Source organism: Heptranchias perlo, chromosome 8 (assembly GCF_035084215.1).
Source record: "Heptranchias perlo isolate sHepPer1 chromosome 8, sHepPer1.hap1, whole genome shotgun sequence".
Lineage (NCBI taxonomy): Eukaryota > Metazoa > Chordata > Chondrichthyes > Hexanchiformes > Hexanchidae > Heptranchias > Heptranchias perlo.
The window spans coordinates 6664145-6677742 of NC_090332.1; the positions used below are offsets into that span (position 1 = coordinate 6664145).

The 13598-nt window shown below is 40.5% G+C and overlaps 1 protein-coding gene across 1 annotated transcript in view; it reads left to right on the plus strand.

Annotated features, from left to right (window-relative positions):
• nrbp1 (nuclear receptor binding protein 1) overlaps window positions 1–13598 on the plus strand; it is a 66918-nt gene that overhangs the window by 34580 nt on the left and 18740 nt on the right. Inside the window, exon 7 of the mRNA XM_067988577.1 lies at window positions 11067–11150. Within this exon, the coding sequence (XP_067844678.1) occupies window positions 11067–11150 (84 nt within the window). The remainder of the gene's footprint in view (window positions 1–11066; window positions 11151–13598) is intronic.

Here is a 13598-nt window from a genome sequence, read left to right on the forward strand (position 1 = left end):
GGGAATGCTTAGCAGTCTTAGCTCTTGCATGAGTGCATGTGTTTACAATACAAAAGCAATGTTGACTTTATATGGAGTTTTTAACACTTGTGTTATAGTTTTAAAATGAGTTGAGTTGCATAAAATGACATCTTAATTAGCTTTATTCTATTGATGCGGATGTTCCTTCGGAGTCTGGCAAGTGATAATTTATTATAGAGAGTTAACATTGTCCAACAAAGTGTGTTCTCAGAATGAGAATTGTTTTTAACCATTCAACCACACAACAAATAGAATAGTGTAATTAATGCATTACAGCTCTGCATTTATTTTGAGCAAGCACTTGCACCAATTTCTTATGGGTTAGTTGTCTTTCCCATTTGTGAAAAGATGCCAACCCACCTGGTGCTTAAAATCTGATTTTTTTTTTACCATACCTTTGTTTCATTAGATTCATCCACCTATTCTCTTGTTGCGTATCAGCAATAATACTTTACAACGACCATCTTGAAACAAATTAGGATTGGAAAAATTTGCGTTTGGAGGAAGCTACTCCTGTGCATACTAACCCCAAAGCAACTTTGGACCAAGTATACATTTTGTAATACGCTTGTAATAATCCATCATTTTACCTATCGCTTAATGGACATCTCAGGCTCCAGGGAAGCCAAGTCTTTTAAGTTAGTAAAATACATCCTGAGTTCCAAAATATTCCCTGCTCTTATTTTTGTTCTCTTGTAGACAATTCACCATCCCACTACATCATCTAGCAGGCAAGGTAGAAGGGTCTTCAGATATGTGATCACTTAACGAGATGCACTGATTGGCGCAAGTCGCTTCAGTCGGATAGTATTCAATTTTCTCCTTTCCTCCATCCCCCAAGACGCAACTTTTCCTAATACCTTGTGCATTAAACAATGGTCTTGCTCTGAACTACCCTTACAGTATTGAAGCAAGCAGGTTGAAGTGACCAGCAGCTCTTAAATTCAACTCCTGGACCCTCTAGTTGGGAGTGAGTGTGGGGAAAGTGCATTTTTGTAATCAATCCTAGAACCGTAGCCTAATCAGCTAGTTGAGTCCATAGAGAATACAAGCTGGTATTTTACTTGAGCTTTGATACAGTAAGTGTCAGCTTGGTCCAGTGGTAGCACTCTCCCCTCTGAGTCAGAGGCTATAGGTTCAAGCCTCGTTCCAGGGTTTTGAGCACATAAACTAGGTTCACATTTTAGTATAGTGTTGAGGGAGTGCTGCACGGCTGGAGGTACCGTCAGACGATAATGAGACCCTGTCTGCCTGTTCAGAAGGGCGTAAAAGATCCCATAGCACTATTCGAAGAGCAGCAGGGGAGTTCTGAGTCCTGGCCAACATTTATCCCCCAATCAACGCCTCCAAAAAGAGATTAGCTTGTTTATTTCATTTCTGTCTGTGGGACTTTGCTTTGCACAACTGATATGTTTGCCTAAAAACATTACTAACTTCAAAAGCAGCTCATTGGCTGTGAAGCACTTTGGAACGTCCCGAGGATCTGAAAGGTGCTGTATAAATGCAAGTTCACTCGTTAGGAACAAAACCATCTCAAATGTAAGCTTTTGATTCCTATCTCTCTAGATATTCCAGATCAATTATGGAAAAAAGGTGATTATATATAAGTGGAAGTATTGAATATATTTGTTGCCACATATTGACTAAAGTTTCTATGACAGTTATTGGCCTTGTATGTTGGATGTTATGGGTGACACCCACAACAAATCTCTGGTAGTTGATCTAGATCATTGTTGTCATCCAATCCACACACTGCTTCATGCTGGTAACATGCTCCTAATTTCTTGTATGGGTTTAAATCCATAACAAGTCTGATTTCTAATGGTAAACTTGTAGGAGAAATAGACTCCACTCACTTTCTTCTACAAAAGCGTCGCCAGAGATGACCGTCTAAGTGCTCTCGTTTTAATTTTAAAGCATCTTCCAAGGTTTATACAGTGCTAAAGATGCCTGTTAGCATGATAGAGTCCTAGAAATGTTAGGTCTCCACAGATGCCAGTTGTTATATCTCTGTGCAGGATTACCAGTTTGATGCCATTTCATGCTGTGGGCTTTGCCACTAGGAAGTAAGGCCCTTACAGCAGGCAGAATATTTTCATTTAATCTCCTGAATATGGACTGGATTTGAAACCAGGTATTAGAAATGAAAGGACATTGTGAAAGCCAACAATGGTACCCAGTTGCCGTCACCAGATATTCTAGGTTAGAATTGTTGTTGATAACTTCGTAAAGTGGATGAAGTGAAGGATTATAACTAAACATGTATATTGGCAAAACAGGTCCAGTTTACCTTTTAACAGAATTGTGCAAAACAGAGCTTCAAACTTTGATTACTGTTGGAGTACACACAATCAGAAAATACTCAATAATTTAATGCAAAGTTCCAGTCAGTAGCCCCAGGCCTCTGCATTGACTCTTACACACACAAAAAATCATTCATCCTGTTCAGGTTTTGGGTTTAATCTATGTTCATTAATTTTGAATGCTCACTTAACCCATCTTTGAAGTTGAACAAACTAATATGGAAGTGAAATAGTTTGATCAACATTGGCTTTAATCAGGCATCTGTTTTGGAAAACTATTTAAAATTTGCTTTGGGCTATTACGTTGTATGTTTAGTCACTTTTTAAAGGAATAATGTGCCAAAATTGACAGTAATAGAATTGCAGTGTTATCTGCTTTCCCCCACCCCCATTTCAGACCCTGTAAAAGAAAAAAACTTGCATTTATATAGCGCTTTTCACAATCTCAGGGCATCCCAAAGCACTTTACAGTCAATCAAGTACTTTTCAAGTCTAGCCACTTGTAATGTAGGAAACGAGGCTGCCAATTTGCAAGGTCTCAAACAGCAATGTGATAATGACCAAATAACCCCTTTTAGTGGTATTGGTTGAGGGGTAAATATTGTGTTGGGTGGGTGGGGGGGGGAAAGAGACAAAAAAATTGGAATGAGGGTATGTTATGAGGTTTCTTAAATGGTTTGGGGAAGGTAGACAGCTACTTTTTAAATTTTAGATGAATATATTGCGCAAACATGTGTGCTTGAGAATTTCAATGTTGTCATTGTCAGCAAAAATCCTAGGATGTCAGTTCAGTTTTATAAAGTGTATGTATTTGCCCTTTGGAGAATGCGTGAATGATTACCCAGAGCTTGTGACAAACGAGCTTTTTCTAACGAGTGGATTCTTTCTCGTGCAATGGTTGCCATGACCTCAAAATCCCATTAAGGAAATTGGGGTAAGTTGAATAAACAACCTATGAGTAGTTTAGCATGGTAGTAAATTTCCCTGTATGGTGTTACTAAACCATGCAGACCAGAAGCCCCCAGATTTGAACTGAGTTATCTTAACCAAGTTGAGGAGCAGCAATTGGCCTCAGAGCCCTTGGGGGAGGGAACTGGGGGTTGACGGAAGGAAATCAGCCAAGGTGCTTTCTAATTGCTGCCCAATGACCTTTGCTGGAAAGTGTGAGGGTGGGGACATCGTGTTAGTACCAGTTCTTGTTCAGTTTGAACTCCCTGTGGTGAATTTTTTTTCCCAGCACTCAAACATGAAGCCGGCTTCACACATGAAGAATGCTATTTGGGTCAGGTACTGGAGGGCCATGGACTTGTACTGCAACAAGAATCACTTTTTAGGGGAGACAATTGGGATGACAGGAAAATTAATCATTATTCTCAATGCCTACCCTTTTTTCTTTGGACTCATAATGATGTGTAAGTCTAGTAATCCTCTTGATACTCATAACATGTTCTGAGAAATGCAGGATTATAAACATGAAACAGTGCCAGGTGATCTGTTCTATAGAATGTGAATCAATTCCTCGTGTGACTTATCCTGCAATACTTTATGCAATCAGTCATGTTGGTTGCTTTGTTTTCATAAGGTTACCATTCACTGCAGTTTATTCTCTGCCAACCACTACCAGTATGGAATTTGTTAATAGGACCTGTAGCTGGACATGTTCAACTTTTTTAGTTTTGGCTGTTGTGCAAGTGTCCTGTTGGAGCTACTTGACAGCAAGCAAGTTACCAGTTGTCAGACTCTGGATTTATAGCAGAATATTACTGAAGTGTACCTTGTATTTTGAAAGTATTTAGGCTAGTGGTTGTTCCCCACAAGGTAGGATATTTCTAATTTGACCACTGTGTAACTTGAAGCTTAACAAAATTGAGGTCACATTTCAGCAGGTTATGTTCTGGCTGTGTATTGTTGCACTGGATGATTTCTCATGTAATTTAATCAAGAGAAAGCTCTGAACTAAATTGAGTTCAAAATGTTTTAGGAACAAGAGCCAGTAAGGCCAACCCTTCTAGATGTTTGGAATCTGTATTGTCACATTATGTGCCCCCCTCCCAGTTGAGGTAGTGAACCACTGAGCCTGTAGTATGTCCTGTGTTTTTAACTATATCCTGGCAGGAGCATTAGAAGTTTTAAAATGGCATGTTGGTCTTTATTGCAAGGGGGTTGGAGTATAAGAGTAAGGAAAGTGGAGTTGAGGTTGAAGATCAGCTATGATCTTATTGAATGGTGGAGTAGGCTCAAGGGCCGTATGGCCTACTCCTGTTCCTATTTCTTGTGTAGGAAGTCTTGCTACGATTGTATGGGGCTTTGGTGAGACCACACCTCGAGTACTTTGTACAATTTTGGTCTCCTCACTTAAGGAAGGATATACTTGCCTTAGAGGCAGTGCAATGAAGGTTCACCAGATTGATTCCTGGGATGAGAGGGTTGTCCTATGAGGAAAGATTGAGAAGAATGGGCCTACATTCTCAAGTTCAGAAGAATGAGAGGTGATCTCATTGAAATATATAAAATTCTTAGAGGTCTTGACAGGGTAGATGCTGAGAGGCTATTTTCCGTGGCTGGAGAGTTTAAAACTAGCAGGCATTGTCGCAGGATAAGGGGACGGCCATTTAAGACTGAGATGAGGAGGAATTTCTTCACTAGGAGGGTTGTGAATCTTTGGAATTGTCTACCCCAGAGGGCTGTAGATGCTGAGTCATTGAATATATTCAAGGCTGAGATTGATAGATTTTTGGACTCTAAGGGAATCAAGGGATATGGGGATCGGGCGGGAAAGTAGAGTTGAGATCGAAGATCAGCCATGGTCTCATTAAATGGCGGAGTGGGCTCAAGGGCATGTATGGCCTACTCCTGCTCCTGTTTCTTATGTAATGTTTAGTAATAGGGATATGTCACTTGATCCAACAAATCACACTCGTTCTGGAAGTTTTGCTATTGTTTGCTCTACATGTGAATATTAAGCGTGGGACAAGAAAAGGCAGTTTGGCCCATCAACCAACCCTTATCATTAGCCCATCAAATACTCCCTGGTGTCTAAAATAATCAAGCAAAACTCCAATATCGATCCATTCTCACTATTCAATTTGTCCTGGTATTGTTCAAAAACAGCACTTCTAAGTTTAGTATAAAATGGCACGAATCCACATATTTCAGGAGCTGCTTTGAGAGGAGACTGAGAGTGTTTTTTGTCCCTCAAGGAATTGGCAATCCCGTGCTTGGAAAGTTGAGAATGAGATGATTTAGTACAGCAGCACTCCTTTCTCCGGCGAATAAAACTCAAGCTTGATGCCTCAGTCTACGATGTATTAATCTCTCCACTTTCTCGCCCAACCCAAGATCCAGCAGTTTTATTTGGGTGACTTTCTCCTTATTTGTTCTGCTGCTAGTTATATTCTGCATTGCTTTCTGGTATGTTGCATCCCTCATGCTGGTGAGCCCAAGATGTTCTTGCATGATGTGAAAAATTAGGGTTTTTTTCTTTCATCAGAACAACACAGATTACAGGCGCTATGATAGTTTTTAAAATTAGGGAAGGATGGGATAGGGTGGATAGAAGCAGACTATTTCCAGTAGTTGAGGGGTCTAGAGCAAGTGGCCATAGATACAAGATTAAATGTAAGAGATTTAGAACAGAGCAAGCGAAACTTCTTTACACCAGAGTTGTGAGGCTGTGGAATTCACTTCCAGGATTAGTAGCTGAGGCAGAAATTATGTCAATATTCAAAATTGGATTGGATTGGATGAAGGAAAAGGGAATGAAGGGATATAGGAATAAGGCAAGTAAATGTGATTAGGACTATTTGCTTGCATGGAAGGTAAATACTGACATGGACTGGTTGGGCTGAATGGCCTGTTTTGACGTTGTAACTTCTATGCATGTATAACCTAGAATATACAGGCTGTGAATTGCCTATCAGTATTTCCCTCAACATTTTTTAATAAGTGTTTGTTACTGTTGAAGAGTTGATGAATGTGTTGAGCTCTTGGCATCCAGTTCTACTATCCATTCCTCTGTTAGTAAATAGGTGCCAAAATTCACTAACTTTGTGAAGTAGGGTTTGTAAATCTAGTGCAGCATTTAATAGCAGAAAAGTATGACTACACTGACTTGTTATATTTCAATTTGTATGTTTTGTGCATATCATGCATTTCCTCCTCGTTTCTTCTGACCTTGAGGATATGGGCATTTACAACCAACTGCTGATCTATGGAGAAACATCCCCGACAGTTGGCCTCCAATTGACTTCAGTATATACCTCTTTACAGCAATTAGACCTTGTGGCCTTTCATGAGGATACACAGCTCTGCCTTAGCTACAGAGTAATGCATTGTGCATTGACTGCATAATGTTCCTGAACTTCTGAAACAGCATTTCCTCCAACATACCGTGAACAATCTTGGAAGATCAGTTAACAGTAATAAAATACTTTGTGTGTATAACATTGGACCGTATTTTTTTTAGGCCTTCTGTCAGGAGGAGTCCTATTGTGTTCGACAGTGGTCCCCTGAATGTGAATGTGGAACAAATGCCTGATACAAGAAAAAGAGAATTGCTTATTTAATCAAGTTTGGGAAGAGATTATAAGTCATGATCCAGGGTCATAGGGGTTCCCTAGATTAGCAGGGCTCGTCCTCTTTCTAGTGCCTTTTAATCCCGCCCCCCCCTTTTTGCTTTCCCTCCTTCTCCCTTCTCCCATAAGTGAGCCCTTGCTTCCTACCAAACAGAGAATGACTATGTTGCTAATATCTGGTATTGTAGAGTTGCCTAGGGATAGAACAGATATCCATCTTACCATATTTAGCTTTCAGGATCCGATGAGCATCCTTGTAATCTCCTAGGATTCGGATAGCAGAAGGAGATACATTCTGTCAGAGTATGGTTTAAGCTATATACCATGGATAAGGTTTTATTAAAAAAAAATCTGAGTGGTAGTTGCAAGCGACAATGGAGCAGCTTGCACTAATTTTACAGAACTTTATAACTCTCGCTGTCTCCTTGGATACATAATAACATTAGACAGAACAATTTACTAACTCTTGATATCCATATTGTAACTCTTATTCATGGCTTATAGAGCTCCACAAGGCCACTTCCAAACAAATTGCAATACACTGATAAAAGAAGGGCTGATAAAGATGGCCAGAAATGTGTATCTGCCTAGTCTGAGATGTCAAACTCCCCTGCTCCAAAGATGTCCTGTTTGATCTTCCCCAGCCGGTGATAACTCAGTTCATTTTTAAAAATGAACTTTCTCCAGGATGTGGGTGTCGCTGGCAAGGTCGACTTTTATTGCCCGTCCCTAGTTGCCCTCAAGGAAGGGATGGTGGTTGTCTTGAACCACTGCAGTCCGTGTGGTGAAGGTACTCCTACAATGGTGTTGCGTGGTGAGTGCCACGATTATCACCCAGTGATTTTGAAGGAATGACAATATATGTCCCAAGTCAGGATGGTGTGAGACCGAAGCGATGGTGTTCCCATGCACCTGCTGCCCTTGTCCTCCTAAGAGGAGGTCACAGGTTTTTGGAATGTTTCCAAAGAAGCCTTGGCGAGTTGCTACAGTGCATCCTGTCGATAGTACACTGCAGCCACGGTATGCCACTGGTGGAGGGAGTGAATGGGCTGCTGATCAAGCGGACTGCTTTGTCCTCGATAGTGTCGAGCTTCTTGAGTGGATGTAGCTCCAATGATATTCAGGCAAGTGGACAGTATTCCATCACACTCCTGACTTCTACCTTGTAGGTGGTGGAGAGACTTTGGGCAGTTGGGAAGTGAACCACTCTGCAGAATACCAAAGTCTCTGACCTGCTCTAGTGGCCTCGGCATTTATGTTCCTGATCCAGTTCAGTGTCTGATCTGTCTCTGTTCCTAGGACATAGGGAATCATATATGTATCTTTCACCCTTGCACTGGTGTCCAACTTCTGCAGAATTTAAAACACAATGGTTGCTTGCTGGCTTACGTCACCAGATTTAAATTGATTGGCCTGGTTCCTTCTTGAGATCAGATTAACCTGTTTACCACATTGGAGAGTTAATGGGACTGCACCTTCTCTATTGAACAATTATCTAACTTGATTACTTGCAAAACAAAGGAAGCATTTCTGTTAACTGCTTAATTTAAGTTCTATCCATCCATAATGACTTTGCCCTCATTAACACAACAAGGATGCCAGCCTGAGCTTCCTGGTGATGTTTGTATATTTAGCCAAACTAGCAATTGCAGAAAGACAAATTTCAAGTGACAACTTCGATTCAAAATCTGAAACTCCCTATTCGTCACAGAAGTGTTTGGCAAATCTTAGCAAATTGGTATCTGTGTCTTTAAGGTGGTCACGGGCTGATTTTCCTACTCCCGTAGCGAATGACTCATTCTGTTACTTTGTGTTCAGAAATTCACATAACCAAGGTTTTCAACTGTACTGGATCTTACTGTGAACAGAGACACCTGCCAGCAATCCAGTTGGTCTGAGGACACTATGAAGTAGCTATTTAACCCCAAATTACTTGGGGTGTAGAATTGAGTGTTGCCATTTATATATTCACACTATTTGCAAAAAACATTACTTGTTTTTTCTTTTTAAAAAAAAACACACTAATACTTGAGATAAGAATACATGAACAAAAACCCACCATCTCTCACTCATGCCCTGTCACCTTTTTAATTTTCCTCTGGGTTATAGATGCACAGACTGTTCAGATATAGCTTGATCATATTGAGTAAATGTATGCTGCATTTTTATTAATTTTGCCCCAATTTGGACTTGTATTAACAGTAAGTGACAAACTGACTTGGTACAAAACCATGATGTGGCGATGCCGGTGATGGACTGGGGTTGACAATTGTAAACAATTTTACAACACCAAGTTATAGTCCAACAAATTTATTTTAAATTCCACAAGCTTTCGGAGGCTTCCTCCTTCCTCAGGTGAACGGTGTGGTGTTGTAAAATTGTTTACAATTGGTACAAAACGTGGATGGACTGGAGAAGCTGGGGTTGTTCTCTTTATAGCAGAGATGGTTGAGAGGAGATTTGATAGAGGTATTCAAAATCATGAAGGGTCCAGACAGAGTAGATAGAGAGAAACTGTTCCCATTGGCAGAAGGGTCAAGAACCAGACAACGTAGATTTACAGTGATTGGCAAAAGAGCCAAAGGCGACATGAGGAAAAATTTTTTACACAGCGAGTGGTTATGATCTGTAATGCACTGCCTGAGGGGGTGGTGGAGGCGGATTGAATTGTGGCTTTCGAAAGAGAATGGGACAAGTACTTGAAGGGGAAAAAATTGCAGGGCTGTAGGGAAAGGGCAGGGGAGTGGGACTAGCTGGATTGCTTTTGCAGAGAGCTGGCACAGGCTCGATAGGCTGAATGGCCACCTCCTGTGCTGCAGCCATTCTATGTGAATGAGTATCCCCACGCTGTTAGGCAATCGATCTTTTCCTATCCACTGGAATGTTAGGTTTGAGGAACAGAGCTACTTGTAAATCAGTTTAAATTTTAATGGTTGGGATGAAAACTTTTCTTAGACCTGATATTAAATGCAGCCACTAAAAACACAGGTGTGGTGGTTTCATGTAGGTGAAGGCTAACTGGACATCTGGCTGTATTTGGCACTGGAGTAGGCAGTGTTTTTTTTTAAATTGGGAAGTTATGGTTCTGTACAGTTTAACAATTTTACTTTGTACAAACTATTCTCATCAGATCTGCTGTACTAAGATAAAATTTCACTGTCTGGGATGGCTGGATTCAGAGAAATGGAAAACGCAGCAGTGTCAAGTTTCACTGCAGCAAACAATCTTTACTTTAGATGAAGTGTGCATTGTGTTTCTGGTGAGTCTGCTGGAATAAAATTGACTTCTTCCAAAGTTAGTGATCTTGAAATTGCCAACTTGATTTATTCTGCAGCTGAAATAGAAGGATCCTGCTTATTTTTGGAAGAGCAATATATTACTGATGAAATAGTTGAGGATATGAACGCTAAGATTAAGTACTTTGACTGGTGGCTCTGACTTCCATTGAGGTGCATTCCACTGTACTTCATAGGCTTAAAAATAGGTAGTTGTTTTTACTTTGTAGTTCACTATAACAAATGGTGTTACATAATGAACTAGGCCATTTGAATTTTTTAAAACTGTAGTCAGGTTCACTTTGTTAGAAATTTATTGACTCGGTTCTGTTGATCTTGTCTGACAAAGCAGGCATCCGATTACTAAAAAGGGATATTTGGTGCTCTGATTTATCGAAACTAAGCAAGTCCCAGGTTTGACCTCTGCTCTGTGCTAAAATTAGCTGAAAGCAACTTGGGTGGTGGTAGGGGCACTAAATTAGCTTTATCGTTCATGAGAATGGAGAGGCAGAAACTAGTCTGGGTTCCTGCTCCTGATTGCTTTCCTTGGTGTCAGTGAACATGTCTAGATATTAGTTAGGGACAGGTTTTGGTTTGGCTCTGATGTTCCTTGTAATCACATAGCCTGCAACTCTCACTGAAATGACTCGCTGATGAATATTATCTTTGTTGAGATACTGGAGTTATCAACATCCATGGGACTATATCCCAGCAGAGTGTCAACATCTTCAGTGGGGAGAGGGGGAACAAATTGGCTTACACGTGATTTTGAGCACTGCGATTTCCCCCCCCCCCCCCCCCCCAATTCTGTTTGACTGAATCATAATGGTGCAATATGATATGAAGCTTTTTCTTTAGTTTCCTCTAACTTCCAAACATTTTATCTTTCGCAGTTGCGCCTGATACAATTAACAACCATGTGAAAACATGTAGAGAGGAACAGAAGAACTTGCACTTTTTTGCCCCAGAATATGGAGGTAAGCAACAATTTGAAAATCTAATTAAGCTTAAATAGTAACACTAACTTGATTGAATGGGGATGTTAAGTAATGTTGGACTAAATCACCTGTGATTACATGTGGGACATAGGTTGTTTAATTGCCATATCCCATCTGCCAACCTCTGTTAATTTGATTTTTTTCTTCTTCCCTTGGCACATAAATCATACAAAAGTGGAGTGAACAAATGCAGTCTGTTACTGCACATGGGATATTGCAGAATTTTTTTGTATTTTGTTTAATGTCAGCTATTTTATTTTTGTTACTTAACTAATATGTGATGTCAACAAGATAATGAAGAGCTGTGGGATTCTAAATACGTCCCACTTGTGGTACTGTCTTGTGATCCACTTGCAATGCTTGCACTCAAGATGGTCAACTCATTTGTGGGATATAAATAGTATGCCATGGCTTCTCATTGTAGATCTTTTTCCCTTTCCCTCCCCCATTCTTTTAGCCCATAGGCAGTTAGATTTGGGCTCATCCACTGGGAGAGGAAATTTTGACATGTGATTTTCTGCTGTTGCATTGTTTAAGGCATGAACTATAGCCTTAGTGTTTCTTGCTTCGTAAAACCATTTTAATTTTACAGTGCAAGTTAACTTTATTCAATTCGTCCTACGTAAAATGTTAAATAACAGTTGATACACTTATCTAATTTTCCTGAAAACTATTTTAGTAACCAGAATCTAAAGATTTTACATTCCCATTCTTTCAAAAGGCACACCTTCTACTCCTGATCAGAAAATGAATCTGTTTTAAGTGGAATGTATTTGAGGAAAAATGCAGTGGTTGGGCAATGTTCCAAGTTTCCTCTGTGACAAAGGCATCTAGTCCTCCTGAATTCAGATAGCCACCTCCTGCACTGGCAGTCCTGCGCAACAGCGTTATATAACTGCTGCAGTACTGCCTGATGCCAAAAATTGATGACTAAAGCACTGAAGTCTTTGTCCATGCAGATGATGTTAATGACTCCTTTAGCAAAGTCACTGACACTGCTGTTTTCAGCTCAGTATTGATCAAAATCATCCCTAGCAAGAAACACTGGACCCACTGATGAGCAAGAGGAACTGGCTTCAGCTGAAAAGGCTTTGCACCATTGCATATCTTTCAATTATAAAGATGAGGTGTTGAGCAGGGGTGCTCTCCACAGAGACTTTGCAAAGAATACCATCAGTGTGATGTTATGGCATGATTGCTTTGAGCAGATGGCTACAACAGAACTTCTGATTCCAGTTCCAATTTAGGAGTCTCCAGTTAAACACAACCATACTAATACTCGTAGACCCCATGCTTTTTAAGGTGCCATTTCAGAGTCTGCAGACCCAATTGGCTTATCTGAAGTTATTTGGGTTTCTGAAGAATGGAAAAAAACCATCTAATCCAACCTCCTCCAGACTTACATCTCTCCCAGATCTTTGTGCTCTTCTGATTCTGGCTTGTGCGTCCCCGATTTTCATTGCTCCATCGTTGGAGGCCGTACCTTCAGCTGTCTCGGCCCTACGCTCTGGAATTCTCTCCCGAAACCTCTCCGCATCTCTACCTCTCCTCCTTTAAGGCGCTCCCTAAAACCCCTCTCTTTGATCTAGCATTTGGTCACCTGTCCTAATATCTCTTTACGTGGCTCCGTGTCACGTTATGTCTGATAACGTTCCTGTGAAGCGTCTTAGGATGTTTTTGCTACGTTAAAGGCGCTATATAACTGCAAGTTCCTGTTGATGAGGGAATTGGGATGCTCATGAGCAGAATTGTAAAGAGAGGAAACTATTCCTCAATTTTCCTTTTCCTGGGGGTTTGATTATCTCCTACAATACTGTAATTCCTACTGAGGTTCTGGGAATTCACACTCTGGAGAGCCGAAGCACAAATAAGGACTGAATTCTAGACTTGGTTGCAGGTAACCTCAGCCAAGTCTGCCAAAACTAGGAGAACTTCTGGCAATTTACCACTGTTGCCTTGAAGCCAGTTAGCCTGATCTGAGTATAGTAACCTAGCTGATCCATGTCAGTTTCTTTCCAAACCTATGACATCTGAAGCAAGCTTCTATGTAAACTTCTATGATTCTATTTTGGACAGTTATATGGGTAAGATGGGTATAGAGGGATATGGGCCAAGTGCAGGCAACTGGGACGAGCTTAGTGGTATAAACTGGGCGACATGGACATGTTGGGCCGAAGGGCCTGTTTCCATGTTGTAAACTTCTATGATTCTATAAGACTGTAGCTTATTGCCAAGTGCTGTTAGAATTTGACCTAGTTTCTGAGCTCTAAAAAGACCATTTTCTTAACCGTGTGCTATCCAATCCCTCAAACTGTCTTGCACATTAGTTCCGCCGCCTTACAAAAAGGAAATTGAAATAGAAGTTCCTTTGTTGAATATGGTGCTGTTTTATTTGTTTGGATTTTAATATTCTAGTAGTGTATCTAA